The following is a 22,370-nucleotide window of genomic DNA, read 5'->3' on the forward strand; positions in this document are numbered from 1 at the left end:
TGCTTACCCGCACGAATATGACCAAGCCCGATACCTTATTGAGTGACAATACTCGTGGAGAGGATGCAATGGAGGTGGGCTTGTGGAATTATTGATAAGGTGTTGGAGCCACAATGTGGGGACAAACAATTTCTCTTAAACTATGTTTGCATTAAACAATTTCTCTCATATTTTGATTGCATTTGAATTATGGTGGATGAACACATTATGTAAATTTGTTAAATATATATTCTATGCTCGTACTTTATATATTGTTTAAGTTGTTTCGGTAGTTTTACGCAAGTGACAGATATGTTGGAACAAATACCTAAATTGTTGGTAAAAATAAAATAACTAGTGCAAATATTGCAACAAATGTGAAGATTTTGCAACAAGTAAGAATCGGTTGGAGCATATGGATCTTCTGTTGCAACAACTTACGTAGTTGCTGCAACAATTAAGGAATCTGTTGGAATATATGGATCTTCTGTTGCAACAATTTACTTAGTTGTTGCAACAAGTAAGGAATCTGTTGGAGCATATGGATCTTCTGTTGCAACAACTTACGTAGTTGCTTTACAACAATTAAGAATCATTGAACATATGGATCTTCTTTGCAAATAATCCGAATCTTACTTAGATGTTGCAACAAGTAAGGAATCTGTTGGAACATATGGATCTTCTGTTGCAACAACTTACTTAGTTGTTGCAACAATGTACTTGCATTGTGAATCGAGTAATTGACATCAATTCACTCTAATGATCACTCGATTTAGTTCATACTGACTTAGAGATCCTCTTTCTTGACTCAAAACACATCAAATTGATTAAGTATTCCTTTGTTTATCACTAAATATGGGTGAATCGAGTAGTTGACATCAATTCACTCTAATGATCACTCGATTTAGTGCATACTGACTTAGGAGATCCTCTTTGTTGACTCAAAACACATCAAATTGATTAAGTATTCCATTGTTTATCACTAAATATGGTTGATTTCCTTTGTTTATCACTAAATATGGTTGAATCGAGTAGTTGACATCAATTCACTCTAATGATCACTCGATTTAGTTCATACTGACTTACGAGATCCTCTTTGCTGACTCAAAACACATCAAATTGATTAAGTATTCCATTGTTTATCACTAAATATGGTTGATTTCCATTGTTTATCACTAAATATGGGTGAATCGAGTAGTTGACATCAATTCACTCTAATGATCACTCGATTTAGTTCATACTACTTACGAGATCCTCTTTCCTGACTCAAAACACATCAAATTGATTAAGTATTCCATTGTTTATCACTAAATATGGTTGATTTCCATTGTTTATCACTAAATATGGGTGAATCGAGTAGTTGACATCAATTCACTCTAATGATCACTCGATTTAGTTCATACTGACTTAGGAGATCTCTTTCGACTCAAAATACATCAAATTGATTAAGTATTCCATTGTTTATCACTAAATATGGTTGATTTCCTTTATTTATCACTAAATATGGGTGAATCGAGTAGTTGATCATTAAATATGGATGAACCAAGTAGTATTCGTACAATTGTAGTATAGTATCTGTTAGTATTCGTGAAGTGTAGTATCTAACAAAGACACGAAGAATCTGTTGCAACAACCGTAGTATCTATTCTGTGGTAGTATCCGTTGCGGCAAGTACGATCTCACTCTCATTTTTGTACATGTAGAATCTGTTGCAACAATTGTAGTATCTTGTTGTAAAATGACAAGTGATTAAGTTGTTGAACAAATCCTTACTCTTGTTGGATAAAACACAAGTTGTAACACATAACTTAGTTGAAAAAACCCCAACATGTAACTTAGTTGTTGCAATGGTTTATTACTTGCCGGAAACTATTCAATAATTTATTAACAAATACACACATTTGTGATTTGAACAAGTTAAACATAAATTACCATGCTAAGAAACAATAACATTAAAATGTCATAAAGTTCAATGAGATAACTATTATTAAAGCATAATGCTATTTACAACTATGGAGCATTTAGGCTTGGACATGTTGTTTTTTTGTGGCCAGGTGTTTTGCATAAGGAGCATTTGTTTTTCCTCGTTGGAAATGATTCCCCAATTCCACGCCTCCTCTTTGTCCGCCTTCTTCCGGGTTTGCTTGGATCAACATATGGAGGAGGTATTTCTCTCTCTAAAATCTCCAAAGGAACTTCCCAAGATTCTTCAAAAGGCACAGGACAAATTTCCTCACAATATGCAATTATGTAATTCTCCACCTTATAATATGGAGATGAGTAGTCATAAATTCGCCTTCCAAAGTCGTCACCATATTGGACACGAAGCGGCGCCATTGCGTGTGGACAAGGTATTTTGTCCGGGTCAAAAACTCTACAAGTACAAGATCTACTTTCGGATCGATTGTCGCAGACCGCACCGTGACCAATGACGCCGAACTTGTAGTTGGCAATTTGATGGGCTAATAACTTGTTCCCCGAGTTGACAAATTTTGAAAAAAAAATTTCAACGAAGGAACAAAGATGTTTGGTGAGTCGATGAACTCCATACGCCTCTCATGAAATTTTTTTAAATCTCTGTTTATGGCATCAAATAAAGCGAGAATGGGAAATTCTCTTTCAACATTGAACATTGAGTTCACCGACTCGGCAATGTTTGACGTCATAAGATTATACTGTGAAAATAAACAATAACGTAATCCTTAAGGTACAAACGATTATAGGCATTGGAAAATATCAAAAAGTTGTTATATATCAAACGGATGTGTTACTTGTTGGAGAGAGCTTCGGTATTGTCTGTGTCACACCAAATGCAACAACTAAGTGAGTTGTTGGAACAACTAACACTGTTGCAACAAGTGCGTTAGTTGTTCCCGACGGATGTGTTACTTCTTTAGAGAGCTTCGATTATTGTCTCTGTGTCACACCAAAATGCAACAACTAAGTGAGTTGTTGGAACAACTAACACATTGCAGCAAGTGCGTTAGTTGTTCCAACGGATGTGTTACTTGCTGGAGAGCTTGTTATTGTCTCGATGTCACACCAAAATGCAACAACTAAGTGAGTTGTTGGAACAACTAACTTACACATTGCAACAAGTGAGTTAGTTGTTCCAACAGATGTGTTACTTGTTGGAGAGAGCTTCGATTATTGTCTCTCGTGTCACACCAAAATGCAACAACTAAGTGAGTTGTTGGAACAACTAACTTACTGTTGCAACAAGTGAGTTAGTTGTTCCAACAGATGTGTTACTTCTTTGGAGAGAGCTTCGGTTATTGTCTCGGTGTCACACCAAAATGCAACAACTAAGTGAGTTGTTGGAACAACTAACTTACTGTTGCAACAAGTGAGTTAGTTGTTCCAATGTGTTACTTGTTGGAGAGAGCTTCGATTATTGTCTCCGTGTCACACCAAAATGCAACAACTAAGTGAGTTGTTGGAACAACTAACTTACCCGTTGCAACAAGTGCGTTAGTTGTTCCAACGGATATGTTACTTCTTTGAGAGAGCTTCAGTTATTGTCTCGGTGTCACACCAAAATGCAACAACTAAGTGAGTTGTTGGAACAACTAACTTACCTGTTGCAACAAGTGAGGTAGTTGTTCCAACATATGTGTTACTTGTTGGAAAAAGTAATGTATGAATACCTATTTCCGGGGAAGAATACCCTCGCTCCATCCGTGGAATCCAACACGTTCAAGATGTTCGGCGGCCCCTGTGCACGGTATCTCTTATTTGATTGAAATGGTCATTGAACTCATCTATATTGTACGATTTTCTTCGCTTTATAAAATCGAGATACGACCTTCGTATTGTGAAAGGTGGTTCGGAGATTTTCCCCAAGGTGCTTCATGCAACAACCATAATGAGATAAAGGGAAGACAATTGAAACCGCCTTTTTGATACTTGGATGCCTATCAGAAATTATGCACAACTCTGTGGTATCATCTACAAAGCTTCTCATTTGTTCAAAAAAATATTTGTATGAGGCATCACACTCCTTGTCCACTACACAAAATGCCATAGGAAAAACATGATTCTCCGCATTTTGTGCCACGGCTGACAACAACACTCCTTCGTACTTGCTCTTCAAGAATGTCTCATCGATAACTATGACTTTTCTTATTTGCACAAAACCAAGCATCCAAGCCTTGTAGGCTACAAAAAGTATTTGAACTTCCCATTAGCATCAACCTTCAATGCCGTCTTACTTCCCCGGATTTGTGGAACGAAGCATATAACGGTACGCATCAAGCACCGCATACCCGTGCTCACGTGTCCCCCTTGTCAAAGATTTTGCAATCTCCATGCCCTTCCGTACCTTCCAATAACTTACCTTACAACCCAATTAAATGCGGAATGATTGGCTCATATCTTTTGTAGACGGGCCTTTACCATCGGAAACCTATCTTTGAAGTATTCACCAATGACTTTCGCCGTGGCGTGTGGATTATGGCTAGTAATATGCTCGAACCACATGTGTGATACTTTACGTAGGTTGTAATACAAAATCGTCGTAACTTAAAAGCTTCATAGCCCTCACCACCACTTGCACTCCGGATGTACACATCTAAAGCAATACACGCATGCGCGAATTAATCACCTTCTTGAGTGTGAAATCTTTCTTCACGCAAGCAAGTTTCAACATAGTTGCTAGTTGTTCCTTGTTCTTGAATGACATTCCTTTATAAAAAGCCTCGTTTCATCATCTTGAACATGGCCGCACCGTGAAGATTGTGTAGAACACGGTGTATTGCTCGCAACTTCGGTGTAGGAATCGGCTCACCCCACTTCCATTATCCGGAATATCCATATCCATATCCATATCCGTATCCACCCCATCCAATTTATTATTTAACACATCTTGTTGGTCTTGACCTAAATTATGGTTCTCTACCGGCTTCCAACCACGTATACCCTTAAAATGGGCCTAGCTACATCATTCAAATAAGTACGCAAACGATCCCGATCGGTTATCTTAAAAGGCAAGACCCTCTCGGTTTTCAAAAGAGCTATGCATGTAAGTGATGGCAAGATCTTTCGGTTCACAAGTTAATTCACAATAGGTGATGATTAAGTTCACAAAATCATCAAACACAACATCTCTTTGGACACTCATCGCTATCGTCTCTAACATGTGACTACCCTTCCATCGCCAAATATATCGATTGTTCTTCTCGATCCATTCACCGTGACAATCAACACCTATTGTTATTGAGTCCCCCATTAATGCTACCTGAATATATTTTGTTTTTTTAAAAAAAGGTCATGACAAAGATAGTAACAAAATACAATAACGTAATGACTTGTTGGAACGGATGAATCGGGTGTTGCAACAAGTGGATTACCCGTTGCAACAAGTACTATCCTTGTTGCACCGGCTAACTAATCATTGTTGGAGTCGGCTTGATTTTTGAGTTCTGTTTAATCCAAAGACAGTTGAAGATGTCCAACAGATTAGTGAGTTGTTGCAACAAGTATATTACTTGTTACAACAGGTAATACACTTGTTCAAAGAACTACATAACTGGCTGGAGTCTGATTTTTTGGGTCCAGTTTTTGGGTTCTATTGGACTGAAGCTGAATCCAACGGATCAGTGAGTTGTTGCAACAAGTAAGATACTTGTTGCAACAGGTAGTACACTACTTGCAACAACTCACAAATCTGTTGCAACTTATTCATACTACGTATTTAACAACAATTAGTCTAGAAGTTGCAATAACTACTTAATGTTGTAATTGTGGCAGCAACTACAATAGTTGTTGCATAAACTACAGCAGCTTCTGCAGAAACTACAACAATTGTTGCAAAAATTTAAAAGCTCTTATACAACAACTTTAGCACTTGTTGCAACAAGTACAATTGCTATTGTAAATTGTTGGAAAATCAGCAAAAAACCCGTATAAATAATTGAAACAAAACAACAATATTTTACTTACCAAATGAGCGAAAATTACTTCGAAGTAATGCCCGTAAAAAAATTGCAAAATCTGCTTGGTTTCGTTTTTTTCTTTGTTGACAAATTCTTCAAAATGCCGCACCAATGGAAGAAGAAGGAGCGGGAAGCAGCAATACTTATGAAGTAATGCCCGTAGACACTAACGAAATCCGGCCAAAAAAATTGCAAATGCGTGGTTTAGTTTTTTCTTTTGTTGAGCAAATTCTTCAAAATGGCACGGCAAATGGATGAAGAAGAAGCGGGAAGCAATGGAAGATGAGGAAGAAGAATGGAGAGAGAAAAAGAATGAGAACGAAAGCGGATTGAAAAGAAGAAGAAGAAGAAGAAGAAGGAGGAAGAACGAACCGAGGAAGAAGAAGAAGAACATTGGAGGGAAAAGAGCAAAAACAGGTGCGGCTATTGGCGCCTTTTTTTTTTTTTGGACCCATTTTGGTATTTTAGGGCTTATATTGGTAAGGGTCAAAGTGTTAAAAAATAAAACTTGAGGTAAAGTATTAAAAATAAAGTTGAGGGTCAAAGTATCAAAATAAAAACTTTTGGGCAAGGTCAAAACCTCTTAATCACTAATCAAAAAACATCACCTCCACTCAATAATTAAAACTTGAGTTACCTCCCCTCAATAAAAAGACTTAAGGGTCACCTATAGTTAAATGCCCCAAGTAAGTACATCCATCCAACCTTTTATGTTCTTACCAAGATTCTTCTTTAGACGAAACTCACAAATCAAACTTATAAATCCAATCCACAAAAAGAAAAATCGATTTTTCTTTTCTATCTCGAAATCCCATAAACTTCTCGGGATATTTACAAAGAGATCAATATGTGGTTGGATATTTCTTGACTACAAATACTTCGAGAAGATCCACAATATCCTTTCATGGAGATCAAATACATCCCAAGAAAGTCCACACCCATCCAAATCCAAATCCAAATAATTCTACGTTCGAGAAATACGCTACTGACGCCCTCGAATCATGAAAAAAATGTAGGAGAGAAGAATCAAGGGATAAATAAAATTGTACCTGCATTGTTTATCAATAAAATCTTTTGTTTCTTCACAAAAAAAGAAAAAAAAAACTGCTATCATTTTCATATTTCCATTTTCATGCAGAAGTTAAATTCAAATTCCGCAATTTAAGTTAAATGAGGATTAAGATTTGGTTCACCTAAACATTACTTAATTCATGTCAGAATGAGTAGTGTGGTAGAGGTTTGAGATGTACTCCTTTATCTATGACTTCATGTTAACGAAACACGTGAATAATTGAACGTCACAACTCACAAGTAAGTATTTGGACAAATCACTTCCAACAAAACAATATTACTGCACACCAACATGTCACACTGTAAAATCAAATAAAATATTATATAAGTAGTATAAAATTATATTTCAAAATACTTTAAAAATGCATAAATTTGCTCAACTCGTGGAACCCGAAGCTCAATGGTATTTTTGTCGCTTTGGGAAAGCTGAATATTCTCTAGTCTACACTTGCTGATGACTAGTTTTCAAACCCCTCAATTTAATTAATTAATTAATAATGAATATATTATATCAATCTTTCTCTATCAATTTTGCTTTTACCAAAGGCAAATTAGAATTTCAGTCCCACACCCCTAGACTATTCGTTCGCTTTATGTCATTTGTAATGGCCACAAAGTATTTTTCTTGGATTTGGAGAATGAGATGGTTGAAATAGCTAATTATACATTTGCATTTCAATCCCGTGACCTTTTGTTTATTAAGTATTAGCCCTTTTCAACAACTAATAACCTACCAAGGTATGTAAGCTGACTAAGTTCCAAAAAGTCTATTGAGTTAATTATTCCATGTATAGATGCAATTGTAGAAAATTTAGCACTTTTGTGAACTCCTCTCGAACGATTAAAGCAAAATGGTGATATAATGTACCTTCCTTTTTTTTTCCTTTCTAAAAGATTGACATAAAAGAAAATCATATTACATCATTTAATGCCATAAGCAGGAACAGGGCCAAGTTCAATTGAATTCCCTTCATTAAAAAATGCATTATGCAAATTAGGGCAAAAATGATTTTGTAAGTTATGTATGGTATGTTGGATCTCCTTGAGAGAAGGAAAAATACTACTCCCTAGTATTATAGTAGCGAAGGGAGGACATAAGGAAAGATACTATTATAGATTAGTAGCAAAGGAAGTTAAAAAATTACTCAAGTTCACAAGTTTAAATCCCAAGTGTGATACTAGTACCTTATATGTGCTACTATCACATTGACGTGACACCAAATCAATTGTTGAAATATCATTTTAAAGAAAAAAAGTCTTGCAAACTAGTTTCATACATTACTTTTTTTCTGCTTTATACGAAGCACATGGATTTTTCTTCAAAATAATACCTGAACAAATACTAATTACTTAGACCTATAATGAGCTACTTTTAAAGCGTGAAAACTTTTTATCTCAAGGGATTAATAACTTGAGAGATTAAGTTAATGACTTAGAGATTAAACTACAATTGCACAATCAAATCAAATTAATTAAAAATATAAAGAAGAAAGATTTAAAAAAAAGAAGTAAAGGGAAATGGAGATCCTGTATGAATTTGATGCCACCATCTTTGAATAAAAATCATTCGTATCCATTTTGGGATTTCTTTTCGAGAATATTGACATGTGAACTTTACATCAAATGAAATGCCATACCCATCAATTACAGTAGAATATGGGGCCCATTTCGGTCACCAGCCCAATTATCAACACCTAACCAAAAAATAGTACTAATCTCAATAGTTAAAGAGGAAATATTGTTAAAAAAAAAAAAAAAAAAAGGTTAAAGTGGAAATAAAGTTGATTGATGTAAAAGAAAATCTTTGTTCTTCTTCAACATGTCATGAATTAATTGGACCTATGCCATATTCACATTACGTTATTATTAAGCAAACCAGCCTTGCGTTGATGTGACTCTACTTTTTTAAAACCTTCTAATCCCAAAGAAGAGGCAATAAAGATATTAATTTCTGCAAAAACTGAAATTTTTACTTTTTTGGTGTTCGGTTGGAACAAGAAAAAGGGTTCGATTTTTCAAATTTTGAAGCAAACACCATAGGATCATTTTTAAAAAGCTGGACAATTGTTATTTTGGCTATGATGGTCGAAAGGTTTATGAGAGGACACTATGAATGTAATGCAATATGAAATAATGCAGTTTGTTAGGAAAAGACTTTTGAGTAATTTAGGGTGTGTTTGGTACGAAGGAAAAAGTTATCCTGAAAAATATATGAATCTTTTATTTATATTCTAGTGTTTGATAATTAAGCAAATAAATATTATTTCGAGAGTATTTATATATAATTTAGGAAAATACTAAAGGGATAAGGTAGGGTGGGAGTGCGGGGGTCAGGGGTAGAGTGGAGGAGATTGCTAAGGGCTTTAGATAAGTTGGTCTTGCTACTCTTTGAAATCTTTTATTTATAAAAAGATGGATTGTTGATGTCAACTTGTTTTTCCTAATCTTAACTTATAATTAATAAGTGAAGTTTTTATTTTTTATTTTTAAATAACTTATTTTCCTAAAGAAAAAATTGAAGTCTAATCTTGTCTACTTTGAGGCAACAGGCCGGGAGGAAAAGATTGGGTCAGGCTTAGGTGTTTCTTTTTTGTGATTTTTATAGAAATATGCAAAATAGAATTAACTCACAATACTGTTATTTTCAAAATATTACAACAAAAAGTTTACGTAATATATACAATCTCCAATAAAATCAATAATATTAGGAAGTTAAAAGATTTGAAATTTCAAATTGTGCGGACAGTTGTTGCTTGTTTGAGTTGGTTATGGTCGATATTATTCTCGAAGCCAAACGGCTGGATGTTTGTTTGAAATCATGATTGATTTTTTCTCTTTTTGGAAAATTGAGTTCGCTTGTAAAAACAGTTCCTGAAAACTATTGAATAAAGTTGAAATTTTGATTGACTATTGCTTTGGTGATTAAGATGTGAAGAACTGGAGTCAGTCATTTTCTATGAAACTTTGAAGCTTCGAGCTAAATTAAAGTTTGCAAAATCGGAATCATTCTCAATTGGCTGTTGTTCCAAAAGTTTGAGAACATCTTGAGTGAGGAGCTAATATCTCAAGTCTGAGCCATTTAATATTAGATTTTGTGAGGTTTTGAATCAAATTTCATATTGAACTGTGAGATTGAAGAACAATCCCATGAATGTCACTTGTATATCATATGTATGTGACACGTATGTCAATTGTGTATTATATTTATGTTATGTATATAATAACACAAACGACATACGTAGGATATACATAAATATACATGTAACATACAATGATATATTGTAACATACACCATTGTCTTATTTTTCCCTTTGCAAAATTCGACTTCAAAAATCTTTTTATATATCAAAATCGATTCGAATCAGTTCTAAATGAAACCAAACTTCATAATCAACTCCTCCAAAATGTTTCCAACAAGATCAAGCAACACCAATTTGGTACCATTGTATACTAGTTGCATCAAGTGTATTCAGAACCTTTAGATCCCCTACCATTCATCTAATTCTTCCAACAAGACTCTCTTAATTTTTCTCTTCTTCCTTGATCTAGCTGCATTTCAAATTAAGAACATTCAATAATCAAAGCAAATTCACGAACAAAAATTGAGAGATGTGTGATAGGGAGAAAGAGATACAGAAGAATTATTGGAGGAAGAGAAAATTAGAAAGACAGGGTGAGATAAGTTTTACTAAAATTGAAATGGAAGAGTTGGCTTAAATTTATAAAATGCAAACTATTACTCCCTCCGTCCCAGTTTATGTGATATAATTTGACTGACACGAAGTTTAAGAAATACATAAAACAAGAAAGATATTTGTGTTGTTATAAATCTAAAAAGTAAAGTGAACTAAAATTATCAAATTAAAGATATTTGTGTGGACAAATAAATCATCAAAAGTAAAGTTTAAAGGATAATATTGTTCTCTATATAAAAATAAGGAAATTTATCATTTTTTTTTTTTATTACATAGGGGGTGGGTAAAAAGGAAAGTGTATCGCGTAAATTGGGACAAATGAACTATTTCGTATTAAGTTGGATAATAATTTTTTTAAAGACTCTCTATATAAAAATATTATTTCCCAAAAAGGATAATTTTTTTTTTCTTTCACTTTTTTAGATTTTTTTTTTAAACATAGATGGGTAGGAAAAAAAAATAATCTGGGGAAAAAAAATAATGATATATTTTTATGTTTAGAAATCATTTAACTTGAAACTTCTCCTTTTACCTTTAATGAAATGATTTAAATGCACACAAATGGATTTTTTTGAACCCTTTCAAAGATCTTTCAAACCAAACTATGTCACATAAACTAGGACGGAGAGAGTATCTTTTAGTAATATAATTATTTTTTATTATAGAAGTTATATTTGGTCTTGATTTTACTTAGTGTCTTTTTTTTTTTTTAAGGGACTTGGCTAATTCAAATTGATTAGCACGAGGTCTATTTATATTCTCTTCATCTAAAAAAGGATAATAAGATTTGTGATAGCGTCGTAATAAGATTCAAAGTGTGATAAATCGTTATTTTTTTTTCCTAATTTCTCTTTTTTAAATTTTCTCTAAACGTACTTTTACCGTCAACATATAAATTTAGACATCAATCCTTTAGCTATTTTTGTAAACCCAATATACATTGATAGAGTACTATAAATCACAATTTCTTATTATTAAAATTGAAATATTTAGAAAATGTTTGTGAAATTTGTAACAACTTATTGATCTCTGAATGATAATATTAACATATAAATTGGAACAAAAAAAGTTATTATACTTCTACTTTTCTAAGTATGAAATTTGTCTTTTAAGGATACACTTGATTGAGTATTTTTTTTTCCCAAATGTAAAGGTTTAAGGCCCGTCTTGAAAAACTAGCAAGATGGTGACTACACCTATTTTTGTTCCTCTTTTTTTTTAATTGATATTCCTTAATTGATGAGCAACTAATTTTTTTTCAAGATGAAATCGGTTTGAAATTAAGATGATTAGAAGTTGAAGTTTTGTTTGGACATGCAATTTGGATTTCTTAAATTTTATTTTTTCTCATAAACATAAAACCTCTCAAGTTGTGAAAACCATCAAAACTTCCCTAATTCTTTTAGTATTTTACCAAATGAGCAAATCATAGTTAATAACAAAGTTAATATGCTACTAGAAGACCTTTCTAAAAAATACAACATCTATTGATCGAACTTTAGTTCAATAAAAAAAAAATTAAACATGAGTTGTAGTATAACTACTCTTTAATATAATCCTTCCACATGGTATTAAACATGAGTTGTAGTATAACTACTTTTTAAAATTGAACATGAGTTGTTAAACATGGTTGATAAATATATTCACCAATTTATGGATCTTTTTTTACAAAATATAAACTTATGGGTCAATTTTTACATTTAAAAAAAAATTGAAGTCATGATTTGAAATTCCAAATCATACCTTTTTGGAGAATTTGGAAATTGAAATTATAATATGAAGTTGAAGTTGGAAATTTTACACGAAAAGCATAAACAAAAATTGATTTAGAATCAAAATATAAAATTATAATTTCATATCGCATGACCAAATGCCTACTAAATCGGAGACACAAACAACTCAGCAGTTTAATGATGGATTGGGTTATAACTTTATTCATTAACCTATATATTAGTACAATAGTACTCCTATCTAACTTTAAGTTCATCGAGGCCAGTAATTTCCATGTTACCCTGTTTAGCGAACCAAAATTTCACATGAAATATCTTTTAACCTAACTTATCCTAAGAGTTTAAACCAAAGTTCCCACAATACTCCCTCTTATTCAAAAAGAGTGTTTACTTCGCTTTTATTTTTTTTGATTCAAAAGGAGTGTCGACTTATCAAATCAAGACAAAATTTATCTTATTTTTTCAGATTTGTCCTTATTAAATTTTAAGTGACCAGATTTCAATACCTATTTAATTAGGAGTAGTTTAGTCAAAATACCTATTTTTGCCTAAGAGTTAGTAGTATTTTCTTAAGGGGTGTAAATGACTAATTGGACACTCTTTTTAAACCGGAGGGAGTATCATTTGGTATTACACTTCATTATTTTGGAGAGCAAATAATTTATCTTTTTAATCATTACTTGAATTTTTTTAATGTATAAGGTTCGTATGACTATCTCTTTTCAACTTATGTGTCTTATTTTTTCTTTTAGTTATTTTTTCTTTTAGTCTACTTAAAGAAAAATATTATTATAACAAACCAATTCCTTGATTTGAGAATTTGCACTTTATTTTATGTTTTATGACTTTCCATAAGTTCACAGAATGGGTATACAAATTTCACTCTAGAGCTGGATTCGCTAATCATTAAAAATACGCTTACAAAACCACATCTGCTGATCTGAGTAACCTTAGACTAAAACACATTATTAATGACACATCACAAATTCTAAATCAAGCAAGTGCTAAATTTATTCACCGCTATAAGTCAATCAGGTAGTTGAAATTTTGGCAAAAAGTGCATCTGTTAAGGGTGATTGATTCTTCCATGTATTTTGCCTTTCAGAATATTCCTAGAGATTCAAAGGGCCCTTTCATTTGGATAAGCCAATTTGCCTTAGTTTTAGAATAAGATTTGATAAAACTAATTTTTTTGTCAGTTATTGCCTATTGAAGGATTGGGACTTAGGTATATAGCATGACCAATCCTTTCCTTTTTTTGGAAGGATGATTTCCTCATCCTCTTTTCAGGTCAGGCCTAGTCCTCCTCCCTTTTGCTGTATGATGGTATAAAGCACACCCAAGCTCAATTGACTATATTTAATAAAAACATATGTTGGTCTATATATTGCATTAGCTGTTTTCTTAAATTCCAGTGTACTCGCTATCAATAATAGTGGAAGTACCTCTACTATATATGATCCTACTTAGATTAATAAAATAAAATCGTCTTTTCAACAAAAAAGAAAAAGAAAAAAGAACACACACATTGAGAGAGTTTTGAGAGCAAAAACAAGAAACAATCTTGTTGTGTTAGAAAGATCAAATTGACGAACCAAGACCCACGTTTGAAGTTCTTTTTCATTCCGTTCTATTGTTGGTTTAGTTATTATAGTAGATGTTTTGAATTGTAACCTAATTTGAGTTGTAACCTAATTCACTTTTTCAAGAAGTCTTTTCTACATAAAGTTGTTTTTTGTTTTTAGGCTAGAGTTAGCTTAAAAGTTTTGCTACAGTCAAGTGATTGTAGACATTGAAAGGGCTAAAGGAAGTCCCTTAGAATTCGACCTGAATTTGCTCATTTGTTTTAGTGGAGTTTGAGTTGAAATGCTACAAATGTGGGTCATAGTTTTACTCACTTGAGCAAGGAGGATTTTTATATGTAAAATCGTATGTCTTATTTATTTCCACATTATATTCTCTACATAGTTAATTTTACAGTAAGAGAATCAGTTCCATGTACCTAAGTTCAATAGGTTGTTACTCGAGTTAGGCAAACTTTTAAGAGATCAAAATTTGACAAGACATAAATCACCCCACTTTTGTGTCTAGGTATGGGAAAACGTTTTTTCTATAGAATTCATGTTTACTTAAGAAAATGATAAACAAAATCCATTACTAGAGCCCATTTGCTGATGGCTCATTTATATAAAATGTCACAAGTCCAAATCAATCTTTTTTATCTTCGGCAAACAACATTATGCTAACAACACAAAGCCAAAAAGAAAACCAAAACAATTTAAGCTTGGAGAATGCAGAGTTGGTTGCTTTATGCTGCTGCAGTAATGCACTCAATAGCCTGTTTGCAGATGCCAGTCATGGTTGCCTCAGGTCCATATACCTACAACAATAAATTAAGGGACGGGAAAAGATTTAACAACGATACTTAAGTTGTGATGTCGAAGTTGCTTGATTCTATTGAAAAAGAAAAAATGGTTTTAGACTAGTTATTGCTGGATACCAGTTCATACCTCAATTGGGATGCCAATTTCCTCCCCAAGAGACCGCATTTTAGCGAGACCCTTTTGGTAGTTTGGACCCCCTCTTCTTACATATATGTGCATTCTTGCAGCTTTAAGCTTTGATTCCTGTTACAAGAACGCCGAGTTAGGAGTGTCAAAATTACTGCAAGTCATATTAAAGATGCCTATGATTTATGATGGTTTCATACCTTCTCTTTTAGAGCTCGAATTATGCCACTAAAAGTAGCAGCAACATCAGTGAAGTTGGCTATTCCACCACCTATCACAAGGGCTCTCTTACGACCATCAGGATTTGCGGTTGCACACTGCAAAATTGGGAATGAAATGAGTATCTTTCTACTAATAAGAATGCTGTTTTCATTCTCTAGACGTATAAACCAAGAATATGCCATAACAAGTCAACTATGATGGTATAGTAGGTTCCAAAAACATGTCGGATCCTGTTAATTTATGCGAATACTTTATGCTTACATCAATTACAACTCTGGCATACTGCAAGACCTCTTCTTCATTTGGAGCACCGCTGTATTCTGCGTAGTTCCCAAGCTCAGAAGCATATCCAAGATCACCAACCTGAAGGTAACCCAAAATGGCAATTAGAGAAATGCAACAGAAGGGTAGTCAAAGTAATCAGGAAAGGAGAGAAACATACAGTGTCTGCATAGATGACACTGGCACCTCCACCAGCAACCATTGTCCATATTCGCCCCTTGGGGTTCAAGACCGTGAACTTCAAAGACGCACTTGTCTGAGATAGAACAATGAATTGAACTCTTTTAGCATGTTATCAGTTGTTCACAGATACATCTTTTTCTACCTCTGGGGAGTGGGGAGGGTAGGCAATTCTGAGTTTTTTATTCCCCATGCCTTTATTAATTTGGACATATATACACTTCAACTTTGAGATTGTAATGCTCAATATTTCATGCCAAAAGTGATATATATACATCCATACTAGAAGATATCAGTTTTTTTTAAAAATCATTTGTTCTTTTTTAATTTGTATTACTTGAAAAAAGTTTCTTTTAAGACATATTTTATGGAAAAAAAGCATTTTTTAAAAGTCACCGTTTTTTTTAAACATCCCTTACAAAATTACCATGTGGCTTTAGAATAATATGTCTACTAAAAAAATTGGAGACTTTTTTTTAAAGTCACGTGGCATATTTTTAATTAAAAAATAACCAAATGATTTTAAAAAAAAAACTACTTCCAAAAAGGGACCATTTTGGAGAGGGTTATTTGCACCATTTTGTAACCAGTATATATACACCACTTTTGTAACGAGGGGTATATCCATGCTTTTATTAATTAAATTCCAAAGTGTCAAGATGTACCTTTTCATCTAGCCCATGAATAAAGCTTTCTGTAGCACTCATCACTCTTCCAAATGGCAATGGAAATTCAATATTTCCCCACCTGCAGAATGAAAGATATATATTTAAACTAATGATGCGTGCAGACTCTACTTAATGTATCCGGAAGACAGTAGAATGGGTAAATGCAAGTGTGCCAAGACATTACTTTTTGAAGTTCTTAAAAGCAGCAGTGTCATCAAGCTCTCCCCTCATATCAAGCGGATAAGGCTTTCCTTCGACCAATGTGAAAGGATTCATCTCCAGGAAAGTAAAGTCCAGATCTGAATAGAAAGAAATATTCAGAGGCTAAACCAAATCCAAGGGCTACAACTTATGTGATAACACAATTTGGGCATACCTTGAAACAAAGTATAAACCACTTTGATGAACTCCTCAATTACACCTTTGATCTGTACAATACAAGTGAGTTTCACATCAGGGGTACGTTTCAGATTACAAATAAACTCGATGTATACAGCAGTACTTAAAAGTTGATCTTCCTTTTCTTATTTTCCCTTTCTCTAAGAAGAGGATCATTACTCAATGCTCCAACTTGACAATGAATTTTCAAATTACGGGTGGCAACACGGAGCAAAGTTTCCTAATTTGTGATTTTTTCAAACATTTACCTCTAGTGGTAGAGTAGCAACAAGTGGTGCACAAACTTCTGATGTAAAAGATGTCCCCGTTGGCAGAAAGATTGTCTTAACCTGGATTTAACACGGTTGTCATGTCAAATCAGTATACATGTATAAAATACTGAACATATTTAACGTAACAAAACAGGCACATTTCACATACCTTGTCCCAGTTCTCTTCAATATCTATTCCTCCACATTCAGAAAAGCTAACACTACAACCAAGTCTCTCTGAAACAATATTAAGGTAAAACTCCTCATTGTGGGGTACAAATGGCTCAACGATGAAGGTTGTGATGGGCCCTTTGCATCCACCCATCTCTACCTGTTAATGTGAAGAACATGCAAACACAGAATCAGTAATAGCGTAAATAATGTGTGTTGCTGGATAAAGTATATAATGTGTTCTCTTATAACAATATCACCCCAGACTTATGGTCCGGGAATATTTCAATCACCTCTTTGCCTAAGCGTTCCTTCACAAAAGAAGCAACTTGAGCCAAATCAAGATTCAAGGCAACTAGTCCACTTTTTCCACGCTTCCCGAATAACATATCAGGCTTTACCACCAATTGGGTTGAAGAAAGCCATGGCTCTTTCTCAACAAGCTCATTCAAATCAGTTGACTCTGTAACCTAAGACACAGAAAGGACAAATACCATCATCATAATGCACAGCGGAATAAATTTCCGCATTCTTACATTCTCTAAAATAAATCGTCAAATGCAATTTATAATTGTCACAAGTAACACGAAAGATTGTTTCCCCAGCCCCATCCACCTGAAATAGGAAATGAATCTAAGACAGTGTTGAATGGTGTCTGGAGCATAGAATAAACTCATTTTGCTAATTGCTTTGAGGGCTCTGAATACTACCAAAAGGATACACAATGAAAGACTTGAAGAATATATGCAGTAGGGCTGGCAAAATGGTAAAAGAAAACAAGTAACCATCCAATACAACTCATTAGACATGGGTTGGATAACTGGCTTTTTAAATATGGATCAAATATGGATATAATCCACTAAAAAATGGATATCCATATTGTCTGCTTGTTATTTTTCATGAGTTCTTGCTTTCTAAGAATCTAAGTTTATTTTGGCTTTTAGCTTGTGTTCTCACCTGACTGTTCCTGAAACCACGGATAATATGGATATCCATATTATCCATAGGTTAACCCATTTTTATCCGTGTTAACTATGGGCGGCTCGTATATTTTATCTGTTTTCAACCCGCCCATATATCCGATCCGGCCAGCCTGTTTGCCACTCTTAATATGCAGTGAATAACACTTGAATAGGATCACTGTTAGGCAAGATCCATTTCCTACCATTCTTCATTTTAGTAGCTGTCTCAGAGCCTATGATCCAACATTTTACATACACTACCATCAACCAGATCTACTATTATGGGCTTTAGCAACTTATTTGGACCAACCTAGGAGTTTCCTCCCAATGGGCAAAAATAGATCTTCATATATGAGTCAGATTCTGCACCTAAGTGATGCAAGACAGAGTTACAACTACTAGACTGCAACTATATTTTCAATTCGCCATCTTTAGTCCTAATAAATGCAGAACAGAACCATTCCCTACATTTCTGATGAGTTGATTACTCGGATGATCACTCAACTAATAGTAATGAGTTATTATATCAGAAAGTCATTTTTTTTGTTGGAGAAAATTGGAATCAAGAAGCAAGGTGTCTGAGATAATAACTATTAGTTGAGTGACTGTTTCAGAAATCTACCCCATTTCTAACTCACAGACTTAAATCTGTATCCTCAAATACATTGTGTAGAATTGAGTTAGTTGGCCTAATTTTTAACCCCTTTTAGGAAAAGGGGTTGAGGTGAACCAATGTTAATGGAATCACAAGGTCATTATTGAGTTACCTGTGCAGATTTGATGGCCAAATCATAACCAGCAAGTCTCTTGAAATTTTCTTTCAACAATCTCTTTGAATCATACTCTCTGATCTTCTTCCTGGCCATTTTCTTTTCTTGATTTCACCTGACAAATACCACAGATCCAACAACTCATAAACCAACAAAGCCCCCAAAAAACCAATGTTTTTCAAATTCAAGAAAGTTGGAATCCTTACCGTTAAAAAGCTGATTCAAAGAATCGTTGTGATGTCTGAAAGGCTTACAACTTATAACACACAGGCTGAAATCCTGGGACTCAACTGATTCTATTTATAGTTGTGATGTGATATTAATGGGGTTGTTTCAGAGATGGCTGCTGTGGATTATAATATGGGATAATTGGAAATAATGTATAAAGAAAGATAGAGAAAATAGAATGATATATTAGCGGGAAGTAGTTTGTCTGCGTATGGACAGCGGACACATGAAGTACAAGCTGACTACCTACCCACCAATGTGGACCACCCAACCGGTAAAAACTACAGTAAGTATGCTGATTAATGGCTTTAGCTACCTATTACTTTCCCATCCCCAATTTATGTGGTATTTTCATTTTATCAGAGTTAGTTTAATTAATTTTTTAAATTAAATTGAATTAGATCAACTTAATACTTTTAAAATTAAATTTATATTTTCAAAATTATATGAAAAGTAGTATAAATTGTAACTCTTCTCATGTCAATATGATAAAAAGTACTCCATTTAAAATGTTGGTCAACGTAAGTTACATATTTGGCTAGTCGGCCAAAAATAATTACATTCAACTAGCCAAATATACACTATTATGTATAAAAAATGTATATTTTATGTATATTATACATTAATATTAAAAAAATATATATATTTACTGGCTATTATTTTGCTAGATGGTTATTTACAATTTCTCAAATTTATATACTTTGAATCTCAAAAAATGAAAAGTGACATAAATTGGAACAAAGACAGTGGTAGCATACTCTTTCCCTTGAGACATGACACTCTATTTTTTGGAGCTTGAACAAAAAGAATTCATCTGCCCGTAAGTATCTTAGTGATTTTTTGTCCTCTTATCTTACTAGTCAAGAGTTGGCCAATTAGCACGATCAAAATGTTGGTACATTCGATAATTGGAAGAAGTGGAAGGACAGGTAACATCAATTAATTGAATCTCAATTTCTTTGATTGTGACTAAGATCTGAAATTCTACAAGTAATTAGATGTCTCATCTTATTGGTTTTTAATTTACAATTACGTACATTTAAGTTCTCGCAATTGGGTTCCAAAAGAACAATTCGGTGACCAAAATGGCAAAATGCCATAATTTGAATTGCAATATAACATGTTTAAATAGTATGAGTCGTATTATCACAATTTTGAATTGCAATATAACATGTTTATACCAAATTATACTAATTTACGATGGTTAGTTTATTAATTAAGATGAGAATGTATATTAATTAATATGACTTAATGATAAAAAAAGATATATATATATATATACACACACATCATTTGTTTATCAGATTGATATAAATAACGATGCATACAAGTTTCTATTAATCTGGCTGCTTGGTTGAATTTTTCCTATTTTTCTCTGTCTTTAAATTTTTTGTTACAATTTGCATCCTAGTTGTGTGGACGAAGATAATGTTTTGATAGTTACAATTCCTCGTAGATTCTCACCTACTTTATCTCGCAATTGTTTAAATTTTATTTTTCTTCTTGGGAAATAATAGTGATTCCATGTTGCATCATGCTTCTTAATTCATATTTCTATGAGAGTAGGATGAAGTGACACCATTTCATTTGGAGTGAGAGTCAAAGGTGATGTGCAGCTGCTCCTCATGATTCCATCACATTGAAACGATGGATTATAGAGGTGAGCTCATTATGATTGAAAAAGTGTATACCTATTTGTCAATGAATTGGTACAAATCTTTAATATTAGGGTTTAAAACTTTTAGCAGTGACAAAAAATATTCCGTGATTCTGTCTAAGCCCAAGCAAAATTACCTGTTATATAACTGTAGTGATAATAAGTAACAGATACTCGGTGAGATAGTGGAGGTTCAAGCTGCCCCGGAGAGAGATTAACATATGTAGATGTTTTGGGATTTAGTGCAGTATGAGTTGTAACTCTGCTATATTAATCAAACTGAATATCTTTTGTTAAAATAATTCAGTCAAAACTGAACAGCGTCTGACCCTTGGTATTTCTTTGACTACCGTTTTTAGCAGCCATCAGAATTCACTTCCGCAACAACAGAACTACAAATAGTTATTCACGTTTCTATTAGTATAACTAATCATGTCTATCATTGGCAAGCTCAGTTCATTCTTCTTTTTGGGCAAGTTCACGTATGCAATAACAGTTTACAGAATTTTATATTAACGTAGTTTTATCCAAGTGACATATTACGTACCATAATTTATATGTTACCAACTCATGCTTGCTGCGGATTACTTATATGTTTTATGGCTTAGAATTTAGATGTATAAAATCTATATATACTATAAAACCTACAATTCTTTTCCACGTACAGTTAACTAGGCAATGGTTGAACTGACATGTACTTAAACTCCTACAAAAGATTATCAACTGATAACAACAAATTTATCTACGACTGTTTTAAAAGGCGGGGACGTGAGGCCATACATTTTACTTAATACGAATAGATAGGGGTGGGCATTCGGGATCCGGTTCGATATTTTCAAAGTTCGGATTCAGTAATTCGATAATCGGTAATTAAAAGTAGATACCAAATACCGAACCGAAAAAGTTTGATTCGGTTTGGTAAATTCCGGTACGGTATTCGGGATTTACCATTCAAGAAAGCAAATATTAATAATAAGATATTATCATTTACTTCAGAGGCCATGAATGCAAACCCATCTTTCACCTATTGTGTATTTGAAATTAGGTGACAAACTAATGGAATTGCAAAAAATTTGGACAGCTAAACATTATGTGTGCTAGATATAATTTTCTTAGAAAGCAAAAAAAAAAAAAAAATTCCGAAAAAGAAAAGAATAGAGAGAAATATTTATGGTTCATATATAGCTCCAGAAAAAGCAAATGCATATAATTCTAAATGTCTCTCTTTCATATTTAAATTGAAGAAGTACAGTTTTGGGACAAGCAGAACAAAGGGAAAAAAGAAGTAAAGAAGAGCAAGGAATAGGAGGAAAAAGATGAAGAAACCCCATAGTATTACTAAATAATTCGATATTCGGGAAATACCGAATACCAAACGGTACTAATATCTCGTACCGAACCCAATCCCGAATACCGTAATTTTAAATTTTTACTCCCGAATTATTAAATACCGAATTACCGAAATAATCGGTTCGGTTCGGTAATTCGGGTTTTGGTAATTTATGCACAGCCCTACGAATAGAAGTGCGAGCCTCAAGACATGGGGCGTACGACCCATATATCTTTAACTCTTCAATTTATACTTTAATAAAGTAGCATAATAACACAAAATGTAGAAAGTACATGATAAGTTTAAGAAAATTAAAGAAACTCGTAGAAAAC

The 22,370-nt window shown here is 33.4% G+C and overlaps 1 protein-coding gene across 1 annotated transcript; it reads right to left on the reverse strand.

Moving 5' to 3' along the window:
* Positions 1–14,560: 14,560 nt before the first annotated feature.
* On the reverse strand, positions 14,561–19,223 carry LOC132059737 (ATP-citrate synthase alpha chain protein 2). Its single transcript, XM_059452482.1, has 13 exons — positions 19,030–19,223; positions 18,821–18,938; positions 17,385–17,561; positions 17,090–17,251; positions 16,918–16,998; positions 16,647–16,698; positions 16,455–16,569; positions 16,268–16,349; positions 15,583–15,678; positions 15,402–15,503; positions 15,119–15,235; positions 14,919–15,035; positions 14,561–14,788 (listed from the first exon to the last, which is right to left on the reverse strand). Exons 2-13 carry the CDS (start codon positions 18,917–18,919, stop codon positions 14,717–14,719), a joined length of 1,272 nt encoding a protein of 423 aa, XP_059308465.1. The 5' UTR covers positions 18,920–18,938; positions 19,030–19,223; the 3' UTR covers positions 14,561–14,716.
* Between the last annotated feature and the right edge of the window lie 3,147 nt (positions 19,224–22,370).

This window comes from Lycium ferocissimum, chromosome 6, assembly GCF_029784015.1.
Source record: "Lycium ferocissimum isolate CSIRO_LF1 chromosome 6, AGI_CSIRO_Lferr_CH_V1, whole genome shotgun sequence".
Lineage (NCBI taxonomy): Eukaryota > Viridiplantae > Streptophyta > Magnoliopsida > Solanales > Solanaceae > Lycium > Lycium ferocissimum.